General features: G+C 40.0%; 1 protein-coding gene across 2 annotated transcripts in view; it reads left to right on the plus strand.

Moving 5' to 3' along the window:
• Positions 1–9,550: 9,550 nt before the first annotated feature.
• The window catches only part of DNAJC5B (DnaJ heat shock protein family (Hsp40) member C5 beta), a 29,169-nt gene continuing 21,230 nt past the window's right edge, over positions 9,551–17,489 (plus strand). Inside the window, exons 1-2 of one of the 2 annotated variants that reach the window (XM_070749179.1) lie at positions 9,551–9,812; positions 13,870–14,000. In XM_070749179.1, coding sequence (XP_070605280.1) covers positions 13,894–14,000 — 107 coding nt within the window. In that variant the 5' untranslated portion in view covers positions 9,551–9,812; positions 13,870–13,893. Of the gene's footprint in view, positions 9,813–9,841; positions 10,036–13,869; positions 14,001–17,489 lie in introns of those variants that run through there. The other variant, XM_070749178.1, reaches the window with a different exon arrangement.

The following is a 17,489-nucleotide window of genomic DNA, read 5'->3' on the forward strand; positions in this document are numbered from 1 at the left end:
CCAATCGGTCTTTTGAGTGCATGGCAATAAGGCCAAACGCTAATTTCAGAGTTCAAAAAAATATAAGACAGGGTCTTATTTTCAGGGAGACACGGTAACTCATGGTGACTTCAGAGATGTTTCCATATATTTTTCTTTGCAACAATACAGCAGCAATTACTCATCTCCTTTTTTCAAGATATTATTTGACTTTCCAGGTTAGTTTATGGTTATGATATTTTCTGATGATCCTGCACCTTTAGTAAGCGGTCCAATGCTACCCAACTTTTTCAAGACCAGCAAAAGTCAGCATTTAGCTGGGCTTAAAAATGAGCTGGAGTTATTAAACAATAAATGCATGTTTATGACTGTATACGTCAAAGTCTGAAGTCTGATACAGAAAGGGGGATATGACTCAGAGCAGAGCTCAGTTCCTGGAAACAATTTCTAATTTACTAGTATGTAAGCATGATTAATTAGAATAGTCACTGGAAGGCATCAAATGTTGAGTTGACTGTTGTATGTCAAATAATGCAAAGCTTTAAAATCGATAGAGTGAAGGAATCTAAAGAGCTATTGATGTTTACTCAAGATCAAGTAATCTATTTTTGATAATTTGGAATTTTATTGTTGATATTTAAGGAAGGAAACATCCTCACCGCACTCAGTGGAAAATGTTGCTAATAAAGACCAATGTGATTAATGTCTTAAGACAGTCTAAAATGATTCATTTGCATTTTTATTTTGTATTCTAAACATGCTAGGAAACACAATGAATTTAACATTGATAGGATTTATTTGCTCTTTTTGAAAGTGAAAAACTTTTCAAGTTTTTTCTTATTAAAAATTATAATTACAGTATATAAGCAAAAGAAGGCGTAAGATAAAAATAGGAAAGACATAAATGGTAAAAAAAAAAATGGTACAAATTTTGCCATTTTTCCTACAGAGGTTCAGTAGGCTTAATTTCAAAATAAACATGCATAAGATTATACCATAAAATATTTACAATGGGAAACAACTGTATCATAGACATTTCTAAGAAAAAATCAAATTATGGTAAGATTGTTTTCAGAAGTCACTTATGGTTTAAACTACAATTTGTGTCCCATGAGTGAAAAGCCTTTCATCCACAAAAGGATTAAGATTCAATGCAGCATTTCTCAAGATTTTATTTCTATTTCCCCTGTTCCTTCAATTGACCATGTTCCCCAAAATCTGACCCAGAATAATATATCCAAATACATACGTTTTTCAGTTTCATCCCTGGATTTCAGACCAAAATAAAAAATGTTTGTATATAAAAAAGCATACAGAATTTAGTCTACTTAGTAAGAATATTGCAATTTTCTTAAACTTCACTGGTGAGATATATCTTCAGATTTCTGTCATCCACATTAATTTACCCTTCTATCAAGAAGCGCAAGAGATATGCAGGAGCTGGAATGATTATTTTCATTATTTGTTTCTAAGACGTACTGGCCTTTCTTTTCTCCAGGAAGTGTAGTGGAAAAAATATTGATCATTTACAAAAGAAGATTTGTAAGATTTATACTGCCTATAAATCTGTTATATTAGAAAATGCTTCAGGTTTGCTTAAAATATTTTCTCTTTGAATTTTCTAGAAAATGAAACAGGAATGTAATTAATTATTTGAACAGGTTGAAAAATTACATTTCAGTTAAAAATAAAAGCCACATAAGCTCAGTTCATAATTGGAATGTCTCACTGTTGCTTAGAAAAGAGGTGTCAAACTCAAACCCTGAGGGCCATATCCAGCCTGCGTGGTAGTTAGATCTGGTGCTTAGGGCTGTCCTGGAAACAGTGAAAAACCAGCCCATGGTGCTTCTGCCAGTGAAAACAGGCTCTCGAACTCCAGTTTTGGCTACCACAGCTGAAAAATACTAACACTGGAGTCAGATTAAAGCAAGGTTTATTCACCGCATAGCAGAAACAGAGTTGCTATACAGTCGGTTTAAAGTGAGACGCCAATTTTCTAGTTTAAATGTCCCATGAAACTGAATTGGCCGGTAGTGGGTCGGTTAAAGTTTGAGCTAGGGCATAAATTTCTGAGCCGCAGTAGTTTAGGAAAATCGCTCTCTTTCGACCGCTGTCAGTGTTTTTCATACCTGCTGCTTCAAGGAAGACCTCGAATTTCCCCATGTAGTCATCCCAGGAAGACTTCTCAGGGTCGAAATGGTCGGGTGCTTTTCCTACAGGCAGGTTATCCATTCTGGAGTACGTAGGTAAGACCTCCTTCGTCGCCAATGAAAAATACTGACACTGGAGTCAGATTAAAGCAAGGTTTATTCACCGCATGGCAGAAACAGAGTTGCTATACGGAATGTATCCAGGCACGAACTGCTACAGTAATGGCTTTCCGGCTTTTTATACATTGTTTCTTCCCACTCAAAATAACTGACGCGCATTTGAATTTCCCGGGCTATTGTAAACCAATCACCATTCAGCAGTCTTGTGACGCAACTATTTACATGAGGTTAATGAATATTCAACAACAGCCTCCTGCAATCTTCTGCCAGTGAAAACTGAGCTTGCACAGCCCTTCCGAGTCCATTTTCATTGCAGAGGGTTGCAGGGGGCCATAGCAGCTGAGCTCAGGAGCCTGTTTTCACTGGCAGAAGCACCATGGGATGGTTGTTCACTGTTTCCAGGGCAGCCCTGCGGACCAGATCTAACTACCATGCAGGCTGGATCTGGCCCGCATACTGACATCCAGCTGGCCATGCCCACCCTGGCAACACCCCTCAGCCCCCTCCAAGATCAAACACAATCCTGATGTGGCCCTCAATGAAATTAAGTTTGACACCCTTGCCTTAGAACATTTAAGGTTATAAATTTATTAGATAATTCCACCCAAAAATCTGGCTTGTTAGAGTGCTTCCCTGGTCTAACAAATTGCTAGAGAAGTATGAATTTTGTATAGGGCACTCCATGAAACAAAATTGACAAATCCATGATAGAAAATGACGTAGGCATAGAAATAAAAATATTCTAAGGTACCCAGAATATTTTATTTTTTAAAAAAATCTAGAACATCAGAATAGAAAGGCAAATTGATGTGTTTGTGGGCTAGAAGAAAAAATAACCTTATTATTCTCATGGTGAATGAGATTTATGAGATCTATCTTATCATTCACTTTCTAACTCTCCTGTTGTCAAAAATCATTGTAACACTTCACTGAAAGGTTTCAGGAAATTGGAATCTCAAATTGAAAGAATTCTGCTGTATATTGGTAATCTGAAGTTTACTAATCAGAAACATTCAAATTAAGTTTCTACAAACTTTTCTTATTCCTGCTGGATGGTTCTGTTAAGATATTTTCATATAAAGTTGCTAAAGAAAGGGAATACAGAAAGCACACAAAAGAATTAAACAATAATTCTTTGAAATTTTGTTAGGTAATAAATATTTCTGTTCCTGTGATGGAAGACTGTGTAAAGCTAAAGTGACCAGATTATAACCTGGGTAAAGCGGGACACCATTGGGGGGGGGGTGTTTGCAGATGGACGGAAGGCAGCGTGGGCCCAAACTCAGGCAGGCTTCAACTGGGCCCTGCTGTAAAGCCTCTTCCCTTCAGAGCCTGGTGACTGAGCATGTTGTCCCTCCCTCAGGTAGTAGAAGAGCATAGCTGAGGAGTGGAGGGTGCAGAATACCACAAGCAGGCGGCAAGCCTTCTGCAGCGAAGCGCCGGGCAGCTCTATCCTGGAGAGCAAACTTTTTTACTCACCCGAGTCACTTGGAGACGCCTCATGGCTGCTTCCAGGAGCAAAGCGTGCCAGATGGGCAGAGAAACCACAAATGCAGTGCTCGCCTGCCAGCTGCTTGCAGCCTACCTGCTGGGGGAAAAGGAGGAAAGTCATCATGCAAATCTCCAGGGGGAGCTGATTCCAGAGGGACGGGCCCCCTACAGCAGCGTTTCCCAACTGGTGTGCCGCGGCACACTAGTGTGCCGCGAGACATGGCCAGGTGTGCCGCGAGAAGCTCCAGCTGGGCGGGGCGCTGAGTGTCGTCCTGTGGATGGTCTTGGGCTTCACAGTCGCTTCCTGGTTCCCTCTCCTCCCACCGCCTGTGTCTCCCGCCATCGCCTCCCACCAAGCCGTCGCCCGTTGCCGTGGGTTCCTCGAGTGGGAGCTGCCGCTTCCCTCCGTCCAGCTCAGCCACGCTGCCGTAGAAAGCACAGAGGTTATTGCCACCGCTTCTGCCTCCACTCAGGGAGCCACCGTGGTCACCGTGCCTTTTCCTCTCGCTCAGCTCAACCACGATGGCTCCCTGAGTGGAAGCAGAGGCGGCGGCAATAACTTCTGCACTTTCTATGGCAGCGTGGCTGGGCTGCCTGGAAGGAAGCGGCAGCTCCGAGGAATGAGGCGCTGGCGGAAGACACAGGCGGAGGGAGGAGAGGGAACCAGGCTGAAGGTCGTCCTGTGGCTGGTCTTGGGCTTTACGGTTGCTTCCTGGTTCCCTTTCCTCCCTCCGCCTGTGTCTTCCGCCATGGTGGGAGCAGCATGAGAAAGAGAGGATTCTATCCCACGAGGAGACGCCCACCGAACTGCAGGTCCCGCTGCCGTCGCCTTCTTTCCCTCCGCATCTTTCTCATGCAGCCTGAGCCCGCCTTTGCGAGTCCGCCCTGGCTTTCGCTTCGCCCCATGATTTCCCCGCAATTTCATCCAGGCCACCTCTTGCCTCCTTTTGAACTGCGGAGAAATCTGCGGGCGAAGCAAAAGCCAGGGCGGGAGAGAAGCGCGGGGGTGGGGAAGGAGGAGAGCCCCTCAGCGCTTCCCCTCCGCCAAGCTGCCTGCTTGTCCTCGTGCCTCGTTGCTACCTCCTGCCTTTTTCCAGGGGCCTTTGGAAGGCACCCAGGGAAGGGGGGGGTTGGGGGTGGCTGCAGCGGCTTCTCGTCCTCCTCATCGGGCTGCTAACGCCCGCCTGGCCCCTCTTGCATGCAGTCCCTTCACCGAGCGCTTTTTTCTTCTCACAGCTGAGGCAGGATTTGGAATGTCGGGGGTGTGTGCATGCGGGCTCCGCATCCCCCTGCCACCCGGAACATTTAAAATAAGAAAAACCTTCACCGGCCTCCGCAGAGAAGAAAGGAAGAGAGAGCAAGAGAGAGAGAGCAAGAGAGACATAGCAAGAGAGGCAGAGAGAGAGAGACAGAGAAAGAGAAAGAGAGAGAAAGAAAGAGAGCTAGCAAGAGAGAGAAAAAGAGAGACAGAGAAAGAGAGACAGAGAGAGAAAGATAGCAAGAGAGAGAGAAAGAGAGAGAAAGAAACAGAATGAAAGAGAGATAGCAAGAGAGGCAGAGAGAGCAAGGGAGAGAGAAAGACATATAGGGAGGGAAGGAGGGAGAGAGAAAGAGAGCAAAAAAGAGAGGAAGAAAGAAAGAGGGATGGAGAGAGAGAAAGAAGGGAAGGAAGGAAGAGAGAGAAAGAGTGAGGGAGAAATAGAGCGAAATGGAGGAAGATTTTTTTTGTCAAAACTTTTCTTTAGCGCCCCCCCCCCCCCGTTCAGTGTTCCCCAGGATTTTGAAAATATGAATAATGTGCCGCGGCTCAAAAAAGGTTGGGAAACACTGCCCTACAGAGAAGGCTCTTCCCCTAGGCCCCGCCAAGCGACATTGTCTGGCTGATGGGACCTGGAGAAGGCCAACTCTATGGGACCTAATCAGTCGCTGGGACTCATACAGCAGAAGGTGGTCCTTCTATTCCTTACAACAGGTACTATGAAACCGTACTGTATTTTACACATCTAAAGTAGAGTGGTAGTCAAAAATGTGACTTCTCAGTAGACCCATATCTTAGAAAACTAAAGAGCAGAATATTCTATTTAAAGGCTTCCATTTTGCATGTGTTTGTTTTATTCTCCTAATAAGTAACTTTTGAAGGACTTTTTCCTCGCAATTTAAAAACATTTAGAAAATGGTTTTAATTCTGGGAAGACACCTAGATAAAACAGGAACAAATCATACAGAAGAGTTCATATCACTTTAGGGGATTCTAAATCTTAAGGACAGATATTATTTAGATTCAATCCAATGTCCTGCCTCTTCTGCTATAAACCAAAAATAATGTAGATAGAGGAATAGTTTCAGTTTCAGAAAGTGTCCACAAATACTTTCACTTTCAATAATGATATCATAGAACCGGTTAGAGGAATGCTTGTCAGAGAATGAAGATAAGCCTCTGGATGTGGTACCAGCTATATTCATCCTAAAACTAGAGACCAGAAGATCAGGAAGCACATATCTACTCACAGATCACCATAAACCAGAGAATCCATCAAGCATTTTGAGGACCAAAGTTCATCCAACCCATCAGAAATGAGTACTTGTTTTTGTGGGTTCAGAAGGAAAAATACAGAATTTGTTTAAAGAAGAGATTTTTTTGGAAGTAAGGACTTTCTTAGGAAATCATCTTTCTTGCAATCACTTTCTTCTGAGGGATTTATGGTTGTTGGAACATGATGGAGACCTGAAAATGTTGGCCTTATTCATAATGACATATTTATAGGCCATTATTAATCTGTTCAGTCATCATTAAACTGTATTTTTATACATCAGTTTTTATCTGGAGTTATTTTGCACATTTCACTGTACAGTTTCATTTAGATAATATTTCTTTGTTATTATTACAAGTTTTAGTTAGATTGGAAGCTACTTTGAAGTCACTTTCTGTGAAAAGGTAGGGTAATGGAGAAAGTAAGCAACAATGTCTTAATTATATGCATTGTATTATCTGATATGAGTTGGACTATCATTTCTAAATGAATGTGATCATAAACTCATCACACAAGCACACACATACACAACTACACATCTTGAAATTTTAATTCTCTACCTGTATCTCCTAATGTCTGTGGTTCTGTTTGTATTAATTAGAATGCTCACACCACGGCCTTACTATAACTCTGCATTTAATAGTCTAATTCTCATGTACTGGATGTGATGCTATCTTCTTGTGTTTGATTCATGTTGCATATTACAGTACCTTAATAAATCTTTTATAATCACGGGTTGCAAATCAATCTAAAATAATTTGCTACAGTTTGACACCAGGGGGCATTGCCGGCTTACAGAATGTAGAATTTATTCTAACAATTGGCAGAACATTTAATTTTCTTGAAACATCACTCAAAATTCCTCAAACCAGAGATTTCCAGAAACAATATTAACAGAGTTTTAGTTGTATTAAAAACTGCTAGAAGAGTATTTAATTCAACTAATACTAAGTAAATACTAGGACAATATTGAGAAAAAGCCAGAAGGCTCTAGTGACAATCTGCTGCCTATAATGTTAAATGAATAAACAAGTGGATTAACAAATAACAATTAGAAGGACTTAGACAATTAACAAAAGCTAAGTTAGGTAGAAATGATAAAGCAGACATAGCATTTGATTTCTTACTTGTATATGTCTGACTTTTCAGTTATAAAACTAGAAGGAAATTTGATTTAACTCCTTAGATGAGAACATGCCATTTTATAAGCATCCTTTACAATTTTACCTTAATATGGACATTTAACAGATTATTTTATGCCACGTGTAGGAACAGTCCTTCAGAAGAAAAAAGAACACCAAGGTAGCTCTGTTCTTTTTCATTATCACTGTCATCAGAAATGTAATAGAACTATTTAACAAACAGGGTTAATAACATTCCATGAAAATTCTGTTCCTTATTATACAGGACAGCTGACTTGTGCCATCCTATCCAAATTGCAACAACATTTTGGCTGTCTGGCTCCCTTGATCAAAACCATTTTGTTTGTTTGTTTTGTTTGCATTTATGTTTGCAATATGATGTCCCAGCCAAAATTGGGTGAGAAGATTTTTAAAAAATCAAAACTGAGGGATTTCTTTGGTGACCGCATATGCAGACATTGGTGATGGAAGCAGTGGCTGTAGACAGGCAACAAAAGGAGAACAATAGGAAGTCCAAGGAGTAGTTGAGCCGGTAGGAGATGCCACATCAATACATTGGTAGTAATGGCTCAAGGAAGGTGCTAGAAGAAATGGGAGCCGGTAGGCCAGCATATAGGCTATGTAAGAGGAGGGAGAGAGGTGGTAGTGTGTTCCAGGTCTGTCCAGATGTAATCGGGTAGGTTCCAATTTTTTTTACTACCACTCTGTGGACATGGCTTATTTTTGGGGGTGTGGCTGGGTGATCATGTGATGGTGGGCGTGATTTGGTGGTCTTGTGACTGGGTGGGAGTGGTTTGGCAGTAATGTGACTGGGTGGGAGTGGCTTTGTGGTCATGTGACTGGGCGAGGGTTGCTCCGTGGTCATGTGACTGCATGGTCATGTGACTGGGGGGTCATGGCCAACTTGACATCACTCATATCAAGGGTTAAGGTTAGAGTGCCTAGTTTCTCCTCACTTCAAAGGCTTCAACGAGATACAATTTCCCTATCTATTTACTACTACCAAACATCCAAAATATACTATTTAATTCTATGTATATATGCCACAGGTGTACATACATATTACACACAGGCACACAAAAAGATACATTATCTACTGCGGAGAGGAGCGGCATACAAATCTAATAAATAATAATAATAATTATTATTATTATTATTATTATTATTATTATTATTATTATTATTATTATATATTTTATAATAGAGTAGACACACACACACACACACACCTCTTCTAAAATTACACATTCAACCTCACTTGCTGCATTTGGAAAAACACACCCAGAGTCCACTTTCTGCCACATATTTAACCATAGCTTCTGTACATTAGAACATTATACATGCCTTCAGAATTCTTCCCTAGCTTGCACATGATTATTAGAGCCAGGAAATGTCATGGATTAAGAAAAATGTGGTGAAACTCGCTTAACAACGCTTTTGCTTAGCGATCAAAATTTTGGGCTCAATTGTAGTCATAAGTCAAGGACTTATGCTTTCCTTTGCATAGCAGCCTTGTCCTAGTAAACTCCTTCTCCTTTCTGGCAATTTTCCTCTCTGTTAGAAGCACCAAAGTAATCCAGACAATGTAAGGTTTCCTGCTGTAACACGGGATTGGACTAGATAACTTCTGAGATATCATCCAGCCCTAAATTACTGTGCTGTTTCAAAGTGTCCGCTGAAGCCACATCTAGTGGCAAAGTTTGTGGTGCTTCCTTGCTCTTCTTCCTTCATCCCCCTGTGTGTGTTTGTGTGTGTGTGTGTGTGTGTCTCCCCCTCCGTTCTTCCATCCATCCCTCCCTTCCCCTCCCTCTCATACACACACACACACACTAACAAAGTGTCTGTTATTACAGAAGATTTCATTTCTCTTTATAATACACCTGACACTAATCAATACCCCATCTCTAAACTACATAACTGCATACACAGATTCCACCACACAGCAAAACCCGACCCAGCAGCCATTCAAATTCAAATTCAAATATTTATTGTCAGAGTACAACATTTGGGGCCTGCTCCCCTCTATTTTTGCTCCCTGGGGCATCAGCTGCTTCTCTCTGCACTGCTGGGAGATGATCTTGTGCAATTTAACAGCTGTGAATCGCCACTTTCCTCTAAATCCCATACAGAAAGCGCTGCAGCTGAGGAGAAACAGTATTCAAAATGGCTTCTTCTTCTCTGTGCTGCAACATTTTCCGGACGGGACTTAGAAGATAGCAGCAGCTCACAGCTGCTAAATTGCACAAGATCCTCTCCCAGCAAGGGCAGCAGCAGAGAGAAGCAGCTGCCGATCCAGCAAGCACATGGAGCATCTCTGCGAGTGACTGAGGGTCAACAAAGGATGGAAGAAGCAGCTGCAAGTCTCCGTTGCAGCACTTTCTGAATGGGACTTCTTACAGGTAAGAACCATCCGGTCCATTCCCAAACTGCTTCAACTTCCTGTGACACACACACACAGCCCTTCCGCCAAGCACAGCAGGCCGCAGCCAAATAAATTGGTTTGGCCCAGGGGTCCGCAGTTGGAGGCCAGAAGAGGGCAGCAGTATGCAAGCCAAGGTCCAGAGTAAGGCCTGAGCAGGGGATGGCTCATTCCCCAATGTAACCGAAGCAGATGGCAAGCAGGTAGAGGTTCCAGAGTAAGGCAGGAATGAGGGAATAGTGCATTCCTGACCTGTTCTCTTAAAAATTATTTTTATGTATTGAATATAAATAGTTATGTTAATCCCTGCTAAAGCGAAACCTTTAGATGACCCTAACTATTAACTTCAACTGTTTTGGAGGGAAACTTAAAACATTCATATTTGGGTGGCCTTTTTCAAGTATTATGACTGGCCCCTGTGGGCCCAGAATAAAAATTACAGAGAATCGTCTGCAATTCCTCAATTCCAGTTTTGAGTCAATAAATGCTGTTGTAGTAATGCTGGTCTGCTTCTTGCCTACTGAAGCCCCCTACACAATAACTCCTAAGTGGTATTCTGTTTCAAGCATTTAGACCAGAATGAATGTTAATATATAATACTCTTATAGAATCTGGCAGTCATTCTCATAAAGTGTAACGGACGCTTAATAATATTTACCAGTTAAGAATTGTTACCCTACATTTGGATGCAGAAACATCTTACTCGTAGTATTGAAGGAAAAATAATGCCTTTAGATGTGTCTTCAAGATCTGAACACCACCCAAAAACTGTGGTTGTTAAACAGTTAAAGAAATAAATAAAGCAATTAAGGAAATAAATTAAAGCAGTTGTTAAGGAAATAAATATTACATAGATTCAGGGTTATACAGCTAACCTTGTTTGAGCATCCTTACTGAAATTAAAGTCCAGTTAGAGATCATATCTCATTCACGAGATGTGAAAACATGTCAACAGCATTCTGCTATCCCCTAAATGTTCTGGGCAGAAACATCTTTCCCTCTATTGTTCATTTGTTTCAAACTTTTAATTCTTTAGCAAAACTTAGTTGCTTACAGATGCTACAAAGAAACATTTATTCATTCTTAAATAAGCTCAACAACAGTGATGGGGGCAAAGCAAAGCAGAGCTGAGAATGAAGCCTAGTAAAACTGGGATGCCATGGTCTCTCTGGTGTCACTGACTATTGTGCTATAGCAACCTGTGCACTCATTAATCTTTAATTCACCTTTTCACTAGCCTACAAAAGGGACAACTAATGGAATATTGGAGCAACAAAAAGTAACCAGATGCCACTGACCTCCATTGGTGAAGGAAGAAAAATAAAAACAGCTTTTTTTTTTCTATAGAAGCTTTTCAAATACAGAAGTGTTTAGCTTTACATTGCAGTTTGTCTTTCATTTTTGTCTAATTATTGTTGAAAACTTACTTTTATGTTTTAAAAATCACTACTTGCTAATATAAAGCATCAATATACAGTATATATATATATATATATGTACTGTGCATATAGAAGACCTCTGTTTCAGAAGCAGGTATGTTTCTCCCTTTTTCTATAACTTACCTCTTTTGTATTTGTTAAATGATTTATTAGAAGGTATATATTTGCTTCTAATAAATCAATATATTTATTATGATTTGTATGCCACCCCGAGTCTTCGGAGAGGGGCGACATACAAATCTAATAAATTATTATTATTATTATTATTATTATTATTATTATTATTATTTATTAGAAGCAAATAGTAATATGCTTACATTGGGAATTTTGAAAATATTTTAACTGCACTTGTAAATGCTTGCATATGTTTTAGAACTATATGCACAAATCAAGATGCCTTCTATCCAGAAATACAAATAACATGCTGTTCATTCCAGTTTTAGTAATAAGGCTTACTATTTTGTATATGAAATTATTTCGTTTATTTCATTTATTTATATGATATAAAATAGTAAATGTTGAATGTATATTACATTTGGTATGGTGTGTAAGATTAGTAATCTTCATATGATATCTTGGGAGTAATGACAGTGGATTCTCTTTAGAGTAAAATGGATTGGGAATTGGGAATCCATTTAAATATGTGTATAAATACAGTACCACTGAACTTATCATCAAAATGATTTAAACATAGTTATCACTTCCCAAATTAAATGGGATATATAGCTTTATTGCATTATTTTCCATAGTTAACAAACTGTGTTTTAATAAATGGACGGATACTAGCTAGACAAATAACTCTGCGGGGTGCTTGAAACCAGTAAAACCAGTAAGAGATTGAAGCTGTGAAACTCAGTGTCATGCAAGTTTAACTGGTGAGAAGTTTCACAGAAGTTTACTAGACCTATCTTCCAGGACTGTGGTCTTTCCATGCAATTCTATGCATTCTTAGCCAGAAGAAACTATCAAATTCACCAAGCTTTATTTTTGTGTAGATGTACACAATTGCAACATTGTGTACATCTACACAAAAATAAGGCTTAGTGAATCCGATAGTTTCTTCTGGATAAGAATGCATCGAATAACCTATGTATCTTATTATTGTTGCACCTACTTGATTCAACCATAATATTAATTTCTGACCATATTCTTGATTTTCTATCATTGTTGTGTTTGGAATAAAATCTCTTGGTTTCAGAAACTCAGATTATGTTGAAAAATATGGAAACACCATGTTAACTAAAGCAGTAATTATACTAGATGGTGTTATATAAAGTACAATGAATAATACTATCTTATTTTTACTGTGTACGTTATCCTGTTATAAAACCTGTTTCCTCTAATTTCATTGATGGCAACTCTAGCCCCATGTTACTCAAGTGTTTAGCATATTGCAGATACATTATTCTTAATTAACAGCACGCAGTGCAGCCAGCCACTTAATAATTAAGAGACCTGAAATGACCATTAGTCTTTATGATAGGAAAAAAACTGATACTCATTTCTCTTAATGAGGTCTTTAATGTTATTTCTCTTGAGACATTAACTTTCTCTGGATGAAATCAGTATCAATAAATCATGTGCCATTTTATGTTTGTATATTTGTTTCAAAAATTCTGTTGAGGAAAGAAATGTAAGATGTAAAACAATATATTTACATCTAAAATGGAGGGACTTTTCTCAAGTTATTATGAATATAAGTTGTAATATTTATTGGTTTCAAAAGACAGTAATAGCATGACATGAGGCTTTACTGTTTGACTATCACAACAAAAATTGATTTATTACAATCTGAGCATCTAATGTAACATATCCCTTTAAAAATTTATAAACTGATACATGATTCTGCTTTTTGCTCACTAATAAGACAAAGAAAGGGCAAGACATTGTATTTATGTGTAATGGAGAGATTTACATTGTCTGACTTTTTAAAATCAGTTAATGGGGCAATTTCCCTAAAGTGAAACAGAAACACAACTTTGCAAAGGACCGGTTGTAAGCTTGAGAGATCACATTGCTTCTGCCATTGAGTGCCAATATCCTAAATATATATGGGTTTGATTTTTAAACATAAAATCATAGGCTACAATCATGCCTGTCCCGACTGCAGAGATAAATAAGTAAATAAGCAGCACGCAAGCATCCGTACTTAGATTATTGCTTATTAGATTTGTAAATGAGTAACTTTCCAGTTTTTAAACCAAGACAGTCATACTTCTTTGGCACCACTAATGGAATTCAGCAATTAATTCTTTAAATGTCAAAAATAAATGAGATGAAAGATGAAACTGGGGAATATCTTTCAAACTTTGCAGCAATGCATGGAGAGAAAGGAAGAGCTCACCTGTTCATGCCATAGCAACGGAATGAGTCAGAAATTGGGGCGGAGCTACTGTGTTTATGGAATGGTTCAAAACCAAACCGTTGCCTATGTTGCTACATGCACTTAAGAGCCAGGTGGCTTGCCACCTTGTACACTGATCACCTATGTTCCACCAGTTGTGGCATAAGAACTAAAATATGAGATATGGAGCCCTTTCAGAGTTTCCTTAATCAATAATAAACATTTCTTCTTGGATGTCCTTTTATTCACATTAGAGTTCTTGAAAATGCATTGATAAGATGGCTGAGCAAAGACAGAGAAATTTATCTACATCAGGAGAAGCTCTCTATGAACTCCTAGGTCTTGAAAAAGGGGCATCCCACGAAGAAATCAAGAAAAGTTACAGGTATTTATGAAAATCTAAAGATAAGTACCCCCTGGTTTATCTACCCATTCACATTTGTTCATATCTATTCTAAAAAGTGTCAAAGCCTTCTTCTATCTTGACCATTTCCACAGGTGCTCAGATTATTTTGTCTTGTATTTGAGGGTTGATGCTCAAGGGCTGAATGTGAATTGACTGCTTTGAGGGCTGGACATGCTTAAATGTTCAATTGTAGGACAATGGATTACAATAGTGTCAGTTATGTTTCAAATCAAATCAAAACAAAAACAAAATGGCTATTGGTGCCAGTGTTCCCTCTAATTTTTTTGGGGGGTGGGCGGAAAAGTATAGTGTCTGAGCGGCAGTCCCTTCGGGACTGGGCGGCACAAAAATAATAAACAAACAAACAAATAAAAAACCCACCCTGTTTTGCCTCAGAGAATTTCAAAATAAAATACTGTACTGTGTGTCTATAACAGTGAGCTCATAATAGGGCAACTCTATCAATATCAAAATGCCACTTAAATAGTTTCTCTCTCTTCCTCTCTTCCTCTCTCTCTCTCCTTCCCTCTCACTCTTTCCCTCTCGGCTTCTGGGCAGGTTTGGAAAACTCTGAGTTGATGATTTTTAAGTGAGCGATTGCTCACTGCTCAGCTTAGAGGGAACTATGATTGGTGCTATAATTTATTTATCTATTTATTAATTAGATTTGTATGCCGCCCCTCTCCGTAGACTCGGAGCGGCTAACAACAGCAAAAAGACAATATGAACAAATCTAATATTGAAAGTAATGTAAAAAAAACCCCAATTTAAGAAATCAATCATACATACATACATATCATGCATAAATTTTATAAGCCTAGGGGGAAGGGAATATCTCAACTCCCCCATGCCTGACGACAGAGGTGGGTTTTAAGGAGCTTACAAAAGCCAAGGAGGGTGGGGTCAACTCTGATATCTGGGGGGAGTGGTTCCAGAGGGTCGGGGCCGCCACAGAGAAGGCTCTTCCCCTGGGTCCCGCCAAACTCACCTTTGTTATGAAAACAGTGTTGCAAATGAAAACATTAACCTTATAAAGTTACAGGGAAAGCCCTTTAAAATGATAAAGGTGTTAAAACATAACCCTGATTTATTTCCTAAATTCTGACATTATTCAAATATTGTATTTAAAATGTCTTTATTATTTTAAAGATTGTGAAAAATCTTAACGTAAACACTGAATTTGCCACTATTATGAAAAGACTGAAGATTAAAGTTGTGCAGATTTAATCCAAATAATGCATCAACTAATATTTGGATTATATAAATAAGTATCTGTCTAAGAATGAATTTTAAAATTCCTACTTAAGAAATGTTTAATAGTTAATGTGAAAATTGTATTAATAAACAAATCATTATGTGAAATTTATGTTAATTCTACAAATGATTAAAATATATTTCCAACTCAAACATTTCTTAAATTATTTATCTTTTCCTCAATAAATATAGCAAGGTATCAGTCTTCTTAGAATTTGAATTTTATAATGTGTAGGAGGTAAATTGATTATACCAATCTTTTGTTTATTAAATAATAATTTAGGAATAGTCTAAGTCTATGGATAGGGGCGGCATACAAATCTAATAAATAAACAAATAAATAAACAAATAAATAAATAAATAAATAAATAAATAAGGGATTCAAACCTTTAAAAATTTTAACTTTTAATTAGTTTGAACCTAAAAATATTTTGCACCAAATACAGTAATACCTCATGATACGAACTTAATTGGTGAAAGGAGGAGGTTCGTAAGGTGAAAAGTTTGTAACACGAAACAAAGTTTCCCATAGGAAAAGCGATTAATCCGTGCAAGCCCAAAATTCACCCCTTTTGCCTCATTTCCGCCGGCATTCGGATTTTGTTCGGGTGTGGGTGGAGGGGGGGGAGATGGGGGGAGACAGCTCAGGCTGCCCGGAGGGAGCCTCGTGGGTGGATTAACGGAAAAGTCAACAGTTACTGTCCGGCTTGCAATGACTGGAAGGGAAGGGAGGGAAACGCATGGGCGGTTTGTACGTGCGTCTTTTCTGATTTCCTCCCTCCCTCCTTCCCCCTCCATCCGGCGGAGCAGCGAGAAGGAAGGGATACCGCTGCTCCGCTGGACTACGGCGATAACATCAAAAATATAGGTGGTTTTGAACTAGTTTGAAGGCCAGTGTGCATGTCCAGGAAGCTGAAAGTTCCTTGTCTCGGTGTCCGGTTCCTGTGCAGCGTCCTCTCCTTGATTTGGCCGTGGGAGAGCTGAGAGCTGGGAGCCCCGATCAGCTGGGGCTCGGAAGATGGCGGCCGCCAGCGGGCACATTCGGTGAGCCGGGGTGCATATTGAGCGAGCCGGCGTGGATATTCGGTGAGCCAGCGTGCATACTCGGTGGGCCGAAGGTTCTTCATCCTGATGCCCGACTCCTGTGCGGCGTCCTCCCCCTGTTTTTTGCTGTGGGAGAGCGGAGAGCTGAGAGCCCCGATCAGCTGGGGCTCGGAACATGGCGGCCGCTGTGGAGCGAGTGAACTGCCCCGCCTCCGAGTTCTCTCCCTGAGTTCCTCTCTCGCTCCGGGAATGTTCCCACGCCGAGATTGAGGCTGGGGGGACGAGTGAAGGAGTTTGGGGTGAGATTCGCGAATGAACAAGCTGGTGAGTCGGGTGAGCCGATCGAGTGGACTGTGTTGGAGGAGGACACTCTTGAGGACAATGCGACCAGCCAGGCAGACCGGGACGCTGAGCAGCTGTGTGGTGGGTGCGCTCGGCGCTGGAGGAGACCTGGCGGACGGAGAACTGACCATTGTAATAGGAGAGAGGAGACTGAAAGGAGACCAAGGGAGGAGGACTGGTAGAGCAAGGTCTGGTGGTGGGAGAGTTATACAGACATGGACGCCCCCTCCCTATTCTGGGGGGGGGGGAGAGAGAGAGATGCTGAATGATCCTTGACTTTTGAATAACCTCTGCCCCTGAGAACTTGGCACTTTGAGAAACTTGGCACTTTTGAGAAACTTGGCACTTTGAAAAACTTGGCACTTTGAAAAACTTGGCACTTTGGGAAACTCAGCACGTTGAGAACTTTAGCACTTTTATTAGTTGCTGCTGACCGGATTCCCTAAATGAATTGAATCATTCACTATTACCTATATTTGTATTTTCTGTATTTTTATTGTTATTTTTATTCAGTTTTATATTTATAGGTTTTTTAAAATTTGATAAATTTAGATATTGTATTTTAATAACCAAGTTAATCTATTTTAATTATAACTAATTTAATCTTAATATTATTGGGGGGTTTCTTAATGAATGGATGACTGGGGTGTATGTAATATTGTGCATATGATGAATGATTGGTGTGACTGTGATGGTTGGAGTGGGTGGGGTTGTGGTATGCATGAGATGAATGAAAATAGTATGAACGACAGATTTGGCCCACCTGACGCTCGGGAGACAGGAGAGGAAGGGGCACTGATCTCTGGGGTGGCAGAGGGTCGGAATATT

Source organism: Erythrolamprus reginae, chromosome 3 (assembly GCF_031021105.1).
Source record: "Erythrolamprus reginae isolate rEryReg1 chromosome 3, rEryReg1.hap1, whole genome shotgun sequence".
In the NCBI taxonomy this organism is placed as follows: domain Eukaryota; kingdom Metazoa; phylum Chordata; class Lepidosauria; order Squamata; family Dipsadidae; genus Erythrolamprus; species Erythrolamprus reginae.